General features: G+C 36.8%; 1 protein-coding gene across 1 annotated transcript; it reads left to right on the top strand.

Annotated features, from left to right (window-relative positions):
• The first annotated feature begins 3,782 nt into the window (after nucleotides 1-3,782).
• LOC139697799 (protein mesh-like) lies at nucleotides 3,783-17,696 on the top strand. The gene is made up of 7 exons (XM_071596644.1): nucleotides 3,783-4,224; nucleotides 6,471-6,709; nucleotides 9,545-9,680; nucleotides 12,330-12,559; nucleotides 12,676-12,813; nucleotides 16,608-16,776; nucleotides 17,493-17,696. Exons 1-6 carry the CDS (start codon nucleotides 4,095-4,097, stop codon nucleotides 16,767-16,769), a joined length of 1,035 nt encoding a protein of 344 aa, XP_071452745.1. The 5' UTR covers nucleotides 3,783-4,094; the 3' UTR covers nucleotides 16,770-16,776; nucleotides 17,493-17,696.
• Nucleotides 17,697-18,225: the final 529 nt, after the last annotated feature.

The following is an 18,225-nucleotide window of genomic DNA, read 5'->3' as shown; positions in this document are numbered from 1 at the left end:
ACAGGTTGCGGATTAGCCTCCCTTCCCTCCAATCTATTCCTATTTTCTGCAGAATACTCATTAGTTTTTCCCAATTCACTCTATCAAGCGCCTTTTCGAAATTTACGAAACAGGCAAATACGTCCTGATTGTATTCTATATTCCCCTCCATTACTGCAATTACTAGTAATGATTACTCTCATTACTGCAATGGTATCACGCGTGACTCCCCCTTTCCAGGACCCAAACTGATCATCCCCTAAGTAATCATTTGCCCTACTCTCCATCCTCTTGTTGATGGTCCTGAGAACAACTTTAGCTGCGTGGGATGTCAAACTTATCGCTCTGTAGTCCTTACTTGAAGTAGCCTACACCTATACCTCAATCGTGAACAATCTTCAAATTTATTTTTACTCTGTATGACTGATAATCACCTCATTTGCTATCCAAAAGGAACATTGAGCTCTGTGTGAGTCGATGACGCCGTCATACTGACCTGTTGCAATTAAGAAATCCGCCGAAGCTTTAAGTTACGTGGGTGGATAAGATAAAGTCGCATGATGATTGGGAAAAGAGTATCAACATCTGAAAGTGGTGCTATCGGTTCTGATCAGAAATAACTTGCTTGTTTTTTACTGCACGTCCATAGCTATCGCTAACTATAATGCAGAAATGAATCCTATTACAAAACTGTAGTAATGCGGTGTAAAAGAGCCAGAACTATATTCCACAATCGATTTCTCTTGGTTTAATGCTCATTAGCTTCTTGACTAATGATGATGTCGTAACGCAGTTCAGGACGGCAAATCCCTTGGAAAATATTCAGGAGTAGTACGGAATCACCAGCAAGTGCTACTGCATACCAGTGCTGACAATAATACATTTGCTTTCTTCACAGAATTTCTATAACTGTCCTCAAGCAAAATATGGTATATTTTGTAAGTATGATATCCCGGTGACCATATGTATCTCCTTCTTTTGTGATTTTTAAACCAGATTTTTGTTTTGAACATTTCTTTCCCTTTAAATTTGACCAGCCTCTTCCCCTTTCATTTATTTCACCTAATCCAGATATTCCAACCACTCTTCCATTCCTCCTCCCTCTTCGATAACGGCATTTCAGTGACCCATGAATTATCCTTCAGCAATCCTAACCTCCTTCATATACCTTTTCATCCTTATCATACATCCCTTTTAAATTTCCTTCTTCATACATCCTTTCTAGTGCGTTGATGAGGCATACATGCTATAAGTACTTGCATCCTGATTAGACCTTTTGATAAAATCCCTATCCTGAATAGTATCAGGTTGACATGTACGTATTTTCGTACTCGTCACATCACATGTCATTTGTCATGATGTACCTACTCTTGCCGCATTTAATTTATATGCATTCAATATAAACTTATAATGTGTCTTCTTTCCAGCCTCTAATATAGTTTTAACAGCTCATGTTCCCATACGAACTCTTTTATGTGTAATTCAACTTTTCTCTTGATGCAACCGAGAGGAAAGTCTTTTTACTCCAGGGTATTCAACAAAAGAAGACAACATCATGGTGTCTCACAGGGAATATCAAAATAAACCTGAGTCCATTGGAAATATTGATATTAACATAAATTGAATCCTCAAAAATATCATCCTTCACAATACTACGATTAATATTGTCGACACGTTTAAGTAATGTGCCTAGAGTAGAATGGAATGTAAAAAACACCTATACGCATTCAGTTTTGTCTATCACCGTTTTCTTTTTTTTTTTTTCAAGTATTATTTCTGAATTTTCCAAAGTAGAAACTTCTATGAAACCATATTACAGGAGTTCGTAATTTTCCACAGACTTAATTTCACAGTGCAACGCGTTTCACCGACTTGCGGAATCATCAGGTACAAGTGACACACAGCTGTTAAAATATATACCCATCGTACAGAGGAGGGAGGGGGGAAGTTGGTTCGGGGAGGGCGGGTTTTCTGGGACGGTGGTCATGGCTTTTTCGGTTAAAGGAATAAGCGGTGGTGGCGCCTTGGTAATGACTAAGCATTGGGTCTGGTCCAGGTTTATTGGTGGGGGGGGGGGGCTAGGAGCGAACGGCTGCTTAGAACCGTTGGATTTGTTTACCCTCGGGGAGAGGGGTGGCTGTGTAGGGTCGGGTAATTTTTCGGAAGTGAAAGTCGGTGGTCGAGGAAAGAGAAAACAAAACGGAAGAACGGTGTTGTTTGGGTTATGTCGTGCCGTACGGTCTGGTCATGGCGTAGATGCGACTGAGTACGTTGAACCGTTGGGTTTGTTTAGCCTCGAGGTCAATTTTTCGTAAAGTAGAGGGAAGGGATGGGCGTATAATTGCTCATTACAAAGTGTAATATTGGGATCTGCCAAGTGCCTTCGAATCTCGATTAGCTCTAGATCGTCCATTTTCAATCCTTTAGGGAGAACATATAGTATTTCTGGGATAAAATTGCAATTATGATTACAATCTAAGAGGTTTTTTGCAAAGAGGGAATTGCGGTGTTCCTTTTTGTGACCCCTGGCGTGTTATTGGCCACGTGTTTTGAAATTCTTCCCAGTTTGACCGACATAATAAGTGTCGCAATTATCGCATTTAAGGTTGTAGATGCCTGATTTATTTTTTTTTATATATTTATATATTTATTGGAGTGTAGTTAGAAGGCGCTTTGAGATTTTATAGGAGATATCTCCTAGGAAAGGGATCGAACACCACTTGAAGTCGAAAGAAGTGGAGGGCTGAGAGGGGGAAATTTGACTAAAGGCCATTGTTTTCCGCTTTTTTTTGCATTATTTTTCCGACCAGGTTTAGGTTGTATCCATTGCTGGTGGCTATATTTGAAATTGTTCTGAGTTCCTTATTGAAGTTCGTAGGGGAAATGGGGGTATGCAGGAGCCGCTGTATCATCGAGTGAAGGGCTGCATATTTGTGTGAAAAATGGTGGGCGAAATTATTGGGAATTATATAATCCGTATATGTGGGTTTCCTGAAAACAAAGAATTCATGTCTATTTTCTTTTATGGTTATTGTCAGGTCTAAGAAGTTAACCCTCTGAATCAAAAAAGATCTGTGGAAAATTACAAACTCTTTCAATATGGACATCAAATAATCCCACGAAATGAAGTATGAGAGTGTAAAGTATATCCTATTACACGGTTCGTTTCCGGACATATCTTTCTTTCGTCGATCATTGCACAGGAACCATGCAAAATTTAAATTCGTCATTTCGCAAAAAGAAAAGCAATTTTCAGGTATCAAAAGCTCAAAGGTGTAAATATAACCTGGAACTTTGAGTTGACCTTCCGATCAATCATTAATCTTGTGTAACTAAAAATTATAACCAATCTCGGTTCCCCTTTGCCGTATTACTTGGAAACACTTCGAGTACCCATGAGATTACGGGTAGTAGTAGTTTTGAGGGGAGGCGACCGACAGCTAAGGTCATTTGCGCCATAGGGTAAGGACAGGAAAGGATGAAGGGTGGAGAGAAACCCGGCGTCGGCATTAGCCTACTCTTTACGAAAGGCGCCAAGGGGTCCGCGGCTTAACGTCCCATCCGACGGACGGCGTACTCACTCAAAGTGCCCTCCACAAAGCCCCTCAAGTAGGGATCGAGATACCTCTGAAAAATATTCAACACCGCCGGGATTTGAACCCGCGCCCTCAGGGTGGGAAGCCAGTACGTTAGCCCCCGCACCATCTCGATCCCCTGGGAGATTACGGTAGGATCGTATGGGACTGCTCGGGAAGTCGATTAAAGCGGCACTGAAATTAGATACTAAGCAATCAGGAATGATTTCCGATGGTAAATTTCGAGTGCAAATAATTTCCGCGAGCGACTGTAGTTTAAAAACGCTCTAAAATACCTAATACCTGGAGATTTTAGGGAGCATTCCTGACCCCCGAAGTCAATTTTATCAACGAAGACTTCGTATCTCTCCTTTCCCCCATCCTCGCTGCGGTGACTCTGTGGACACACCTTCCATTTCCCCGCCTTTTCAACTTCCCCAGAGCGTATATAAGAGAGATATCGCAGTTGATGACAACGTGGATCGTTGAAAGGTTGCCTGTCTTTCATTGATTCGGTAGTGTGCTCTGTCAAAGTGAACAATGTTGCGGTGGAACGGCGTCGGCGTAGTTTGCCTTCTGCTTGCCATGCTGATCCAGGCGGTGGTGGCGGATGAGGTCAAACCATCCCCTACTGAGAAAGTACCTGCTGCGAAGGTCAAGGAGTTCAAGGGTAAGGGAGTGGCTCCCTAACGAAAGCAAAGGTTCTATCAACAGCTCATGCAGAAAATCTGTTTGTTTTAAGCATTTAATAGTAGTCCTCCGTAAGATTTTTCGCCTGATGGTAAATGAAAACCGGTTTTCATCTCAATTCTAGTTCCGCCGAGCCTCTTTGCACCCTCAGCTCCAAATAATAGCAAAATCTGTTGTATTTTTCATTTACTATTTCAAAAGGTCATCTTAATAATGAGTCGATGGAACTGGATTGGAACAGAAAAACCGTCTCAGTTGCAGGGAAAGTAAGGCCTCCTGTTTTCATGCGATATTTATTTCCTCTCAAGCTGTTTTTCGTGAGATCAAAGTGCAATTTTATCCGCGGGCAACAATACATGCGTTCAGTGTCAATTCACAAATTTGCGAATGAAAATCAGTATTTCGTCGACTGAAGAATTTTTTCCTAACCAAAAGTGAGATTATTCCTTGAAGTGTTGACGGCGACGTTTTATCATCGTTGAAACCACGATTAGGATGACTCACATTCAACGATAACACCTGTGCACGATAGCGGCGCTTGACTCACTGATAACAGCAACTGATGAAGCAGATGACCAAAAGACACTTTCGTAGTAGTAGTATTTAGGGGAGGCGACCAAAAGCTAAGGCCATTTGCGCCTTTAGGGATGGATGGAAAAGGATGAAGGGTGGAGAGAGACCGGCCTGCCTGCCTGCTCTTTACGAAAGTCGCCAAGGGGTCCGCAGCTTAACGTCGCAACCGACGGACGGCGTACTCACTCAAAATGCCCTCCCCAAAGCAACTCAAGCAGGAATCTTTGAAATGAATCACTGAAAAATATTCAACACCGCCGGGATTTGAACTCGGGACCTCTAGGTGGAAAGCCAGTACGATAGCCACCGTACCGCACTGGACTCGACAAAGTTTCCATTCGACCCGTAGAGTCTCTAGGGTTAAAATAAGTTGGTAACCGAAAATAAATATTTCTACTATCACACAATTAAAGCGTTATTTTCATTGATTGCCAATGAGGCCCCCATTAAAAGCAATTCCAATTAAACATTACACAAATTGCATTTTTCTTACCTAGTGAGAAATCTGATGTGATACAATGCCACCGCTGACAGAATGATGGATAACTTCCACTCGCACAGGACTATGTTTAATACTTAGAGCCCTTTGCAGGCGTTAACTATCAAATAGTATGCGGGAACTAAAGAGGAAGAAGAAAATCTTCACGAAAGGTTGCCAGGAAAGATTGCATGATGGCCAATTTGACTGATTGACACATTGTTCAGTGTTTTACAGTACACGTATTTTCACACGGGGCGGATCTTGCCATGTTGAGTTCCTTTAGAAGTAGCCTAAGGAACTTTCCCTCAATTCTTCAGTTTTTCACATTTCAATGTTTTCGGATTTGTCTTCAGAATGGTCATGCGTCAGTTGCCATTGCCCCTCGAATTCCAGCAACCACTCACGCTCCAAAGATGTAACCCTGGACAGTAGCACAGGGGTCCGCAATGGTTTTCTCGTCACAGCTGAAGCCTTCACGCTGTTAAGTCATGTAAAATTTGTGGTATTAATTCGATGATTTTTTACATTATCATCATCATAACCAAAAGAGAAAGTGAACGGAATACTGGAGCACAGGTATAACAAACCAGAAACTGAAGATTTGATTAGATACTTAGGTGTTACCCTCACTGATGACCTCTCTCGGGTGAAACATAAGGGAAATATGCGGACGAGCTAACAAAATTTTAGGATTTAGAAAAGAATCTAATTTTAAAAAATAGAGACTATTTAGCTCTATTATGAAAGCTTAATGTTATTCAAAGAGTCATTTTATGACATCTGTTGACGGCTTAGTGAAAAGTCACTCTGAAACTTATTTAAGTTATACTTGTAGGTAGTGCAATTCCACCAAGAAAGCATATCTTTAAGCTCATTACAAAAAATTTAACTAGTGAAAAAGTGTAATTACTATTTTGTCATTAACATACTCCAACTCTACCATATCATGCCTGAAATTATGAAATTCATGTCAGGATGCAATTGAAAAGTTTGAAGAATGAATGTGATATTCAATGTTTGGTTATCCCCATAGTTTTTCATGTCTTGATAATATTGAAGTAATTCTGGTTTAAAAATCAGTCATCATTAATTATCAATAATATTAATTATTATTAATAATAATAAAGTATCAAGTGATACAGAATCCCCATGTTTTCTGTCTTCATGTTTAGATTATCTACATAGCCGAGTAGCTCCTCCAGGACATATAGCTCCTCGTGATGAGGGGTATGTGATCACAGAGAAAAGGTTGAAGGAGATTCAGAATGAGCTAATGTATTGGTATTTCGACCAAGGAGGTGACAATAACCATGGAGATTATCAGACTACCATTCATAGCTCTTCTCCTCAAGGCAATAAGAATTTTACCTTCAAGCTACCTTTCTTTGGTTTCAGTTTCAACTACACACGGGTAAGTTAATCTTCATGTGGAAAATCCTCTCGATCTATATCCAAATGCAAGTTTGAACCATGGGAAATTGCCCAAATTTAGACCTCAAATTTCAGTATATAATGTAAATATATATGTTTATTTATTGAAATGAAATTTGGCCAACTATGGACCACAATCAACTGAAGACTTTCCTTCTTTTTATCTCCTCAGAAATATCTCATATTCTCCCCTACTTTTCGTCTCTGTTCTTCAGTCCGCAACCTCTTTGTTCTGGTTTGTCTACAGTAAATCTTGTGCTACATGTATCAGTTCTCTACATTTCTCCCTGTTGTTGATTACTTCCTCTGTTATTCCAATCCTTTTTGGTCTCTTCCATTCATCGTGTTACATTTTTTTAATTCTTTAAAATAGGTAAAATTTCTTTGGTTAATATATTTTCATTTAATTACTTTAGGTGTGCATGGAATTAATCTCTCTTTTCTCATTGTATCTGTGATTTTCTTGGTAGTTCTATATAAATACTATTTTTTCTCTCTCAATCCAAATGTTTTTTGTTTCTTTCAATGGCCCTAAGATTTTCCCCAGAATTTCCTTTTCTTTTGTCTCCAGTTCTCATAGATATCCTTTCTTCTTCATCATTAAGAATTCTGGTCCATATGTAGCTTTGGGCTTGATGACTGAGTTGTAATCCTTGATTTTGGCTTGGAAGGTCTTGAACATTGGTCTGCCATCTGTAGCAGATAATGAGGCATATTAATAATAATAATAATAATAATAATGTATTAATATGTGCAGAAATTTTTTGTATACCTGTATTCATCCATACACAAATATAGGACACGTCAGATTTAAACTTCACAATTTTAGAGAAAATACTATATATATATACACACACCACACACACACACACACACCAATACACTAGTATAATTGCATATTTTATTCGGTTAAGCCGGAATTGATGGGTAGCGACAATTCCAGGTATTCATTTGCAGAATAGAACATATTATTTTTTGATAGGTTGAACAGCTTTTCCTTGAAAATGGGTACTTTTTTTCATATTTGATTTCATGGGAAAGTTTATTGAATAACCTTGAGCCCATTGCTTTGGGCCCATGAGCAGTATTGGGTGTTCTGATAAATGGCTGGTGCAGGTCCCTGTATAGTGGCTATGGTAATTGTGGTTGACCTTGTACTGAGAAATATTACCCTTTACATGCAAGATGACATAAAATGTATATGTGCAAGGTACTGGTAATAAACCAAGTCTTCTGAAGAGAGTTTTACATGGTGCATCGCAAGGAGCATTGCTCATAATACGTATAATCCTCTTTTGGATTTTGAAGATTATGCCCTCACGGGGATAGGCACACCAGAAGAGGATACTAAAAGTAACATGATAATAAAATTCACCATTGTAAATGAAGGAAGGACCTCTAAATTTACAGAATATCTAATATTTCTAATGGGGAAGCAAAGAGAACTTAACTTTCTACGTAATTTGAAAATGTGTTCCTCCCAAGACATGTTTCTATGCAGAATAACTCCCAGGAATTGGATACTGGAAATTTGGGGAATGCTGCACCAGCATCATCTACTGAGCCAGCTGCATCTACTGAGATTGCCGTGGAAACTTTGTTTTTCTTAGTAAAATAAATCAGGCTGGGCCTGTTTAAATTAGGTTTTAGGAAGTAAAGAAGACACCATTCATTGAAAATCTGAGCAACTACAGCTGCTCTTTCTGTCAAACTGTCCACTGAGGAGGCTGACACAATAATATTTGCATTGTCAGCATACAGTAACGGGTTTATTCCCTTAATGGACTTAAACCTATCAGGTAGATCATTAATATAAATTAAAAATAAATTAGGGCCAAATGCAGAATCCTAGGGAACAACACACAGTGTTACTTCTCTACCAGGAGAAACAAATTTGGAGCCATTTCTTGAGAGCTCCACATGCGGATGCCGTTCACTTAGATATGATCCAATTCATTTGTAGGATGTGCCTCTTATGCGTTTCAGTGTATACAAGAGTAGCTGATGATTGATGCAGTCAAAATCTGTAGTGAAATCAAAAAATAATTCATAAGTTTCAGTTCTATCATCCAATCCTAAAAAGATTTGGTTCACCTTGTCATATGTGGCTGTTGTAGTGGACCTTGTTTTCCGCAACTGATTCAACAGGGATACTGGTCTATCAGAAATTGAAATAAGGTTTGAGGAGAGAGGTTTTTCCAGAAGGACTAAGGTATATCGAAAATATTATTAATATATTTCATTATGATTTTTGTCATACATAATTTATTTTACTTTTGAGATAAATTACTCCCAACTCCTCACAGAAGTGCAGATTCATTCAACAACATTTTTAAATATGTCATTAACATAGTAACAACATTTATTTGCATGCTGATTATAATTATATATATATATATATATATATATATATATATATATATATATATATATATATATATATATATATATAGCAAATATTATTAAAAAATATTGATGTTAATTACAATTTTAAATACTAAAATTTCTTGTTTAAATTCTTACAATTATAAAACTTTTATGATATCATGAGCCGCCTATTTTCATTTTAACTTGTATGGAAGAGAGCACTAATGAAAAAGTATTCAGTTATTCAATTTCCATATTTAAAATTTAGAAGCATGTTTGTGGATATTCTTAATACATAATGGTATTGACCATAACTATGTGTACATATTAAATATAAAGGATTTGTGGGAGGTAGGGACAATTTTTTCATCATAAAATCATACATAGTTAACTTTTAACCCTGGAATTTATATTTTGGTTTTCATAAACATAAATTCAATTTTTTTAGGTGAACCTAAATGGATACCTGGAATTCAGTGATCCCCCTGAACACTACACCTATCCACTTGTATTCCCAATCAAGGAATGGCCAAATAAGAATGATCCATCATTCATTGGAGTTTTCTTCAGCAAATGCAGAATAGGTAAGCTCATCAAGTATTTGTTTTACATTTTCAATAATGTTGTTAAGTATATAGGGCTGGGAATTAAAATTGTTTACATGTTCAACATTTGAACTAAATAAGGTGACCTCCTGTTTTCCAAACATCACTTATGCAACTAGTAAAAGAATCTTCAATTGAATGGGAATGTTTTTGTTTACGTACTCAGCATAAAGATCAATCAAAACTTTTTACATGGTATTTCTTTGTTGCTTTGCTTGGGAATCCTTTCATAGAACTAGCTGATAAATCATAAAATGTATATTTTCGAATTACATTGGTAATAAAAGTTATTTCTTAGCTGTGATGGTTTTTCATTTTATAATATTAATCCAATCAAACGATAGCCTAAACACAAATTTGATATGACTACCAAGGAAAAATAAGCCTCCAATTGTATTGATTGTGGATCAAAATAATATTTCCTTTGACTTATTTTTCTTCCTACCTATACATGTATGAAGGTTTTCATCAGCTACCGATTTTTCTCTCCTCCCATACACTTATACCTTTTTATATTTCTAGTAGCAGCATACAAATTTCTAAAGCTTTCATCATTTACAATATTTTTTCCCATATTTGATTCTCAAATTGCTGGCATGAAAAAATTGTTGGTTGAACTCATGTTTTCTTGAGAGTTGCTATAGACTAGATGTAATGCCATACCCATAGGTATTCATTTATAGATTTTAATTAATGCAAAATATTCACTGTCAATATTCCCTCGGTGAATAATGATGGAAGTATGAATTAGAAGTACCATTGAATTTTGAAATGTACTAAGAGTTAGTTTGGTGCAACAGAACTTTCAAGCCACATTTTTTCAAATTTCAAGGGTATATGGTAAGTATTGAAAATGATTGTAACTTCATTGAATACTTGGTCATTTTGAAATCTATCATATCAATTGGTGGAAAATATTAGAGAGAAGAGAGAAGCTCTCAATAGAGAGAAGCTCTCTACCTTCTCCAAGAAGGTCACACATGAACAAAACATGAGATGAAACCATATTTTCCCATTTTGTTGGAAACCTCGTTCTAGCCCCAAATGAATTTCAAAAAAGTTTGTTGGAAAAAGTGTTGTAGTAGGGAGTGATGGTGCTGAAGAAAAATTGATTGACCATGAAGAAGTGGTTACTCACTTAGAAGCCTTTGTTGCTACAGTTTAAGACAGGAGACTTAAGGTAATGGTGTAAATTATGAAATTAATGAGGTCAATTATGAAATTATGACGATTATAGCATTTTAATCAGGCACCCATTTAGACTAATAGCACCACGTGATATAGTGTCTGTTTGATTTCCAAAATCCAATATCTCAGCTATCCAACAAAGAACTTTAACAGTACCCTCACATCACTGTCCATTAGTCATTCTGCAACATGGACATATTATGACATATAATTTGAAAGGTAATAATTGGTTTGAGAAAAGAGGATAAGGCCCACCTAAATATGTTTTGCCTATTTAGGTGGAAAAGTGTGTCATGGCAATTTACAGGGTTTGAGCCTTGGGAGTTTTATTCTAAGCTTTGCTTTCATACATGGAAGTTGAGTGGAGACGGGATGAAGAAAAAGGAGAGAGAGAGAGAGCCAAGGATTGGTGTCGTGAGAGTCCTTAGATGCCCACCACTCACTATGTCTCGTCTACTTGTTATTTTTAGGAATTTAGTTTGACACATAAGGTGGGGATTTGATAAGTATGAAAGAGAATTAAATGATACTTCATAGGGAACAATGAATACCAAGAAGTGACAGGATATCTGTTCACCAAAGGAAATGGTTAAGAAGAAATGGTAAGGGAGAAGTGAGAAGGAAAAGAAGGGATACTGTGAGTGGAAGAAATATGCTGAGGCCACTGCAAAAAATAAGTAATTTATAAGCTGAGGGCCTTCCCAGTATCCAGAAGGTTTTGAGTACAATGTGGGAGGAAGGGAAGTGCAATTTGTAATTTTTGGTACAAGTATCTTATTATTATATTATTATGAATGTCTGTGCATCTATTATTATGTTATTCGAAGTAATAATCTATTTCATAAGAATAAAAAAATGGGCTGGAATTAAAAATCAAGCCAAAAACTTACAAAAATGTAATTATGAATTTGGATATTAAAATATGAAAGTGGAAACAGAAGCAATTCATTACTTAAAAACTGTTCATTTTTTACAAAAAATGTTGTATTTTATTTTTTATCCTAGCATCTACTATCCTATTTCTTGCTTACTAGATTATTTTTATTTTGTAATATTGGAAACATGTGATCATTGGAAAAAAAGGAACATTCCCAAAAATTATTTAAAAAATGGCAGTTGGAATTTTTTCATTCTTTAAACAACACATTTAAGGTAAATTAATTGAAATTTTGGAAAATTAAAAGTGCCTATTCTTGTCTTTGCTATGTTTGTGACTATTAAGATTTCAAGAAAAGGCTGAGGGATCACTGGCAACCTTCCTCAGAACTTGTGGGAACAGTCTATACAACCTTACAATGAAAAAAAATGACCATGTTTTAGCTGTTTGTTTCAGTATTTTTTTAAATGTTTGCCTTTTGAAGTTAATCTCCCATTTTCCTTTGTTCTGTCACATGTAGTTTGAACATGAAGGGTGCATGATGCTGATACACTATTTTTTAGGGCTATTAAGCCCCACAGATGCTGATCAGCGGATGCCAGGTGTGTACTATCGAGTAGAGAGTAATCTGGAGCACAGGACTGACCAATTTGGAGTTGAGGTACGAGAGAGAGTATTGCGGGACATTCGAGAAGGAAATGTTGGTGCTGAGACATTTATCCCCAAGCACGTGGTGATTGTGACATGGAAGAATGTGTCATTTGCTGGAGGTATTGCCTCAAGTCTCCACAAGGTTCGTTTATTTGGGTATATCTAGTTGGGACAGTAAATCCCTGAAGTAATTTTAAATTTGTCCCAATTTTAAATGGTATTGAGAAAATAATAATGACAAAATTTAATGTTTTCTAGACTAATACCTTTCAAATGGTTGTAACAACAGACGAAGTGACTTCCTATGCCATATTCAACTATGAACTGATCACATGGACTACTCACACAGAGGCTGGTGGTGACACTGCAACAGGCCTCGGTGGTTTTCCAGCTTTTGTAAGTGATTTTTGGGGAAATTTTTATAAATTTATTAACCCTTTTAGTGTGACAGGTTGATATAATGGCTTTTGCATATCAGGTGAAAAGTGCGGTGGGTCAATCAATATATTGTCGTAAGCCAATGTTCATGATTAGTAGACCTAAACAATAACAATTATTTTGTAAGACAATGTAAAAGTCATAAATAAATATTAACTTATTCAGTTAATATGCAGTAAAAGAACTACATAAGGATATCTTTAAAAATGACTTCAAAATATTTCCTCCTCAGATGATCCATTTGTATAAATTACCCTCCACACTTTTCACTAGTACCACTGGAAGGACAGCACTAAGAGGGTTAAAAAATTACAAATATACCCACAAACCTTTGCAGGTTCTTTCAGGCTGGGTTGAAATATGATAGAATATTGCATTTTAAAATCTGCATTCAGCAGCCCCAGCTTGTGTCACTTAGATGCAGTTATCTCATTTAGTATTGTAAAACTATGCATACAAATGTTGAATGGACAAAATGGGCATTTTCCTCACATATTTTCCTTTCAATAAATGAGGTTCAAGAAGCTTTATTTGTTAGTAATTGCTCTCTCAGTAATTGCTAACACACTTATAATTCGTGATACACACTTTACATTTGATTTCTATGAATATCAGCCAGAAGGCTTACTTTTCTGAACTTAGGGAATGAATCAAAAGTTTTTACAGAATATAATTACAGTTTCCATAACATTAGGTAATATTTACATATTTGTTTTCAGAAACATTTGCATTCAATAAATGAAAGATGAATATATTTGCTCTTGATCTGGTGCTGGTTGTTCTCTCATTATTATAAATTAAAACATTTGAATCGTTTTTTAAATTCAGTGTAAACGTCAAGATATGTTACCGCAAGAAGTTGTTCTTCACTCATAGGACTACAATTTCCGAGTCATTTATTTGAATTCCACTTCAAGCTCAAATTGTTGTCCCTGTAAATTAAAATGTGCATACAATTCTAGCATTATTTGTTAGGATTTAATTGGATAGGTCGGGCTGTTGACAGGAGGTAGGAAATAAAAGATACATTGTAGCAATAAGCAAAACTTTGACCATGGGTTACTGTATGTTGGGGAACTGGGAGGGAGGTGGATGGGTCACAGTATGCTCTGTGATTGTTAATGCTAATATTGAGGGGGCGAATTGGCCAGTACAAAAAACTAGGCAGAGTTTACCATGTAGGAGGTAAATGTCACCTTTTGAAATTCACAAAGAAGCCAGAAGGGATGGGAGATATTTAGGAAGGTGTCCTTGAGGGAGCGAATTTGTGACAAGGATGGAGCAGGTTTTGCACCTGACACAATTGTATGGAGTCTGAGAACTTTTAGGAAGTGGAGTGGATTTAGGGAGGGGCCGGTGGTTTTAAGAACATTTGAAAGATTTCCTAGATGTTTAAATGTTACAGAAGGGTATTTGTAAAGGTTAGCAGTGGTTTTATTGTTGGAGAGGATCAAGTAAAGATCTCTAAGAATAATCTTTAGGAGCTGCATGAAGAAGGTTTGCAAATTTACAAAGTGTCATTTTCCCCATAAATTTTAGGGCTGCATGTATGTTTTTGGATATTTTGTGCTGGAGGAAGTTCAGATAACCACGTCGGATAAGAGAGGCATGATGCCTAGACAGGAATTTTTTTAGGGAGTTATCGTATTGATTCACAATTATAGCAGATGCAGTGGCCTTAGAGAGGAAGAGAACATTTGATTGACTTCTTACCATGGAGAGGATGACCACTATTGAAGTGAAGATGCAGTTGTTTATTAGTGGGTTTGATGTGGACTGCTGCCTGGAATATGTTGTTTAGGAGGGAGATTTGGACGTCTAAAATTGTGATTTGAGTGGAGGAAATGGTGGATGTGAAGGAAACAAAAGGGTTTTGTATTGAGGGAAGAGATAAAGGCTTTAGGGATGTCCATACCATGTTGCCAGATGAGAAAAATATCACAAATGTATCTTAGCCAGAATAAGGGTTTCAGGATGTGTTGGGAAAGAAAATTCTGTCCAATGGCATATGAAGAACTGAATCTACTTCCCATGGTACAAACTTTGATATGAATGTGGTGAATATTAATTAATGTGAAATAATTTCATGTGAAAATGAATTGTGTAAGTTGTAAAAGGAAATCTGTGCTAGGAACTTGTGAAGTTGGGTGCTTGGAAAGGAAATGTTGTAGAGGGGATAGACCTTCTTCATGGGGGATAGATGTATAGATAGGGAGGTCACATCAATAGGGGTCATTATCATGCCCATATTCTGGTGAAAGCAGATAGAATTAAGTTTAGCTAGGAAATTGTGTCTTATGTATGGTAACAGGGATTGGACAAGGGACTGGAGTTGGTAGTCAACAAATGCAGAGATGCATTCCTAAGGGGAATTACTGGAAGAAACAATGGATCAGCCAGGAATGTTTTTTGGAAGAATGTAGAACAGAGGGGTCCTAGGATTAGATGCGGGGCGAGTTCAGATGTCTTCGTCAGATAGACCTTCACAAGGATTTCTGTCAAAGAAAGGTTATGACTTCTTTTTGAAAGATAGGGTTTAGGTCAGTCAGGGTGGCTGTGTATGAGGTGGTGCCATCAAGAGGAGCCTTTATCTGATGATAGTGTTGGGATTGTTGATGAATTTTTCAGAGCATATGATTCAAATGTGGAAAGGTTGTCTTGGGTTTTAAGCAATTGAAAAAGGAAGGACTAGAGATTTTGCATAGGAGCATTTGCATTTTGATAAAGATCTCTTCTGGATGATTGGGAAGAAAAGGTTTCAGATCGTAGGGTGATGGGTCTCAGAATTGAAGTATTGTGATATTGACACTCCTAGCCTCTTAATAACATATAGGTTGAGTATTCCATAAAGCCTTCAATCTTAAATAATGGAATCGAGGTATCAGTTACAATTGTGACATAGCTGATTTTGGGGATTGGTGAGAAGGAAACACCTTTGCTTAGGTATGATATTTCACTTGGGGTTAATGGAATTGAAGAAAGATTTAAGACTTCGGACAAATGTAGCGATGGAAGAGGAGGGTTGGGGATCAAGATACACCGTGGTATTGGCAGACCATACAGAAGATGGGGGCTGTAAAGAGTAGAAAGCTTTATTAGAGATTTTTTGCGGAAACTTTCAAGGGAGAAAAGTGCTCTCTCTAGAATATTTTCAACATTGAAGAGGAGATTGGGGGTACTTATAGTTAAAATTTTGATGAGGGCTGTAAAGATGCATAGTGTGTACATGCCCAATTATTGTATGGTTCATGGACTGAGTGACAGAATTGGAATGATTGTTGGAATGCTTATGTATGGAAGATGGCAGTAGTAAGCAGCGGTAAATAAGGTAGGCGGTTGACCAGAAAGGGGAAATTTTGTGCAAAGTCCATTCTGAATGATGTCCATTGAAATCCATAAGGAGAGTTACTCTGAGTGACAAGTGTATCACACTAGTATTAAGAAATGTAATTTTATATTACATAGCCAAAGGGTAATGGGGTGATGGGCAGTCATATTGGTGCGGGGAGAGGTTAGAGATTGGAAAGGAATGTTCTCTATCAACCCATCTATGACCTGTGCCTTCAGCCAACTTGCCAGAAGTCGCAGCTACCTTTTTTGGTGGTTACATTTCTCCTTTCACTGTTGTTTCTCATCTCCCTTCCTGTCTGTAATTTTCCTTTCATAATGGAAATGTGAAATCATAAAATTCTTCAACTTTAATAACCACTTGGATAATTGTGGCTTTTATTTTCTTTCCACAAAACTAACAGATTGGTTTCAATGCTGGAAATGGAACCCAGAGTTTTGAATACAAACCATATTCCCAGTCACCAAAGATATGGGACCTGACAAGTCATGGTTGTGGAAATGGATTGCCTGGAAGGCACATCTTCCATATGGACAAACAGATTATGCCAGGGAAATGCAATTAGGGTGCTCGTAAGTGAATTTATTAGCAATAATCTCTTGCATTAATAAAAGTATACGTGTATTGAGGTAGTGTGAATGATGACATATACAGCTACTTGTAGTATAGCTGAGTTAAGGGTTATTTTTCCTTACTTTAAAAAATGTTACTTATTTGCAACATTAGTCAAATTAGAAACCAAATTTTTATCCAACTTTGGGATAAAAAAATGATGGGAAGTGCATTCATCAAGTTCATGATCAAAAAGTAAATTAATGTAATTGGAAGCCATAAAATGGTCATAAAAATCATTTTGCAGACAGTAAATTGTAAAACTAAATTTATCCAGGATTAATGAAATTGTTAACTTTGTGAAAAAGTACCCATGCATTAACCAACCAAAGTAAAGCCATACATACTCAACACCAAAATGTATGTGTGATATGGAAAGAGGAAATTTCAGCCTGTATCATTTATGATAATCAATTTTTATCAAGTAGCAGTTAATTTATCTACAACTGTCAAATGGTTTTTACTCTTTTTGTAAATTAATTTGCCAATATCTTGTCTATTGGAGATGGCAGCTGATTTTAAATTGGTATTTATATCTTTGGAAGCAATGTAACTGGAAATACTTTTCATTTGGCCACTAAACTAAGTGTTTTGCTCAGCTAAACACAAACATACCTAAGATAAAGTAAGTGGTCCAAATGCTTTCTGGGGATAACATATTTTTCTCTTTCCATAGGAAAGTACCACATATTGCATGCATCCAACTCTAAAGAAGAAGGAAATATGATTAAGATTCTCCATAAATAAAATGACATATTGATTATATAACTATATAATGATATGAATGATCATTTTTGCTCCAAATATATGTCTGCTCTGGGGCTATCTAGAAGCTGACTGAGATTTAAGGCTTGTATGTGTTGTAAAAAATAAAAATGTTCTGGATTTAAACATTTTTATTTGGTAAAATCTTTGGCTTTCTTATTATTGGTTTTGCAGTTTCGCCTCAGTGAAGCCTGAGCATGGTAAAGCCTCCCACAGAAGTCACCTTCAAATAAAGGACAGCCTAATATTCCCCTTCAGTAGAGTATGGATGTAATAGAACTAAGACTATATAGGGCATGCAGCTTCTTGAAGAAAGATCTCAAGTGTCCCTTGAGGTTAATGAAATTGAGTTAGTTCTCTCCTAATAATAGTAGATTATGAAATTCTGTCCTTCCTGATAAAATGCAAGTAATATTTATTCACAGTGTTTTGTGCCCCTTGGGGGGAACAAACAGACATAGGAACATCTACTCACTTTCACCAGTTTCTCTCAATTGAAGGATTGTGTCAATATTGGATCCAATCTTTAATAATGGCTTTGAACAAGGAAGCGAGAAGGTAGGAAGGTGTTTGAGTCATGTTAATACAACTGAGGAAAACTGTTACAAACTGGTGGATGGGGGGCTTCTGCACTCCTAAGAGCA

This window comes from Hetaerina americana, unplaced genomic scaffold (assembly GCF_022747635.1).
Source record: "Hetaerina americana unplaced genomic scaffold, ioHetAmer1.1.p SCAF_8, whole genome shotgun sequence".
NCBI classification, from domain to species: domain Eukaryota; kingdom Metazoa; phylum Arthropoda; class Insecta; order Odonata; family Calopterygidae; genus Hetaerina; species Hetaerina americana.
Note: the sequence above shows the minus strand (reverse complement) of the source record. Positions and strands in the feature narration are given on the sequence as shown.

Bases quoted from the DNA above. Each gene is read 5' to 3' on its own strand.
- LOC139697799 (XM_071596644.1), top strand. From the start codon at position 4,095: ATGTTGCGGTGGAACGGCGTCGGCGTAGTTTGCCTTCTGCTTGCCATG. The intron at 4,225-6,470 runs GTAAGGGAGTGG...CTTCATGTTTAG, and splicing joins GAAGGTCAAGGAGTTCAAGG to ATTATCTACATAGCCGAGTA. The intron at 12,814-16,607 runs GTAAGTGATTTT...CAAAACTAACAG, and splicing joins TCGGTGGTTTTCCAGCTTTT to ATTGGTTTCAATGCTGGAAA.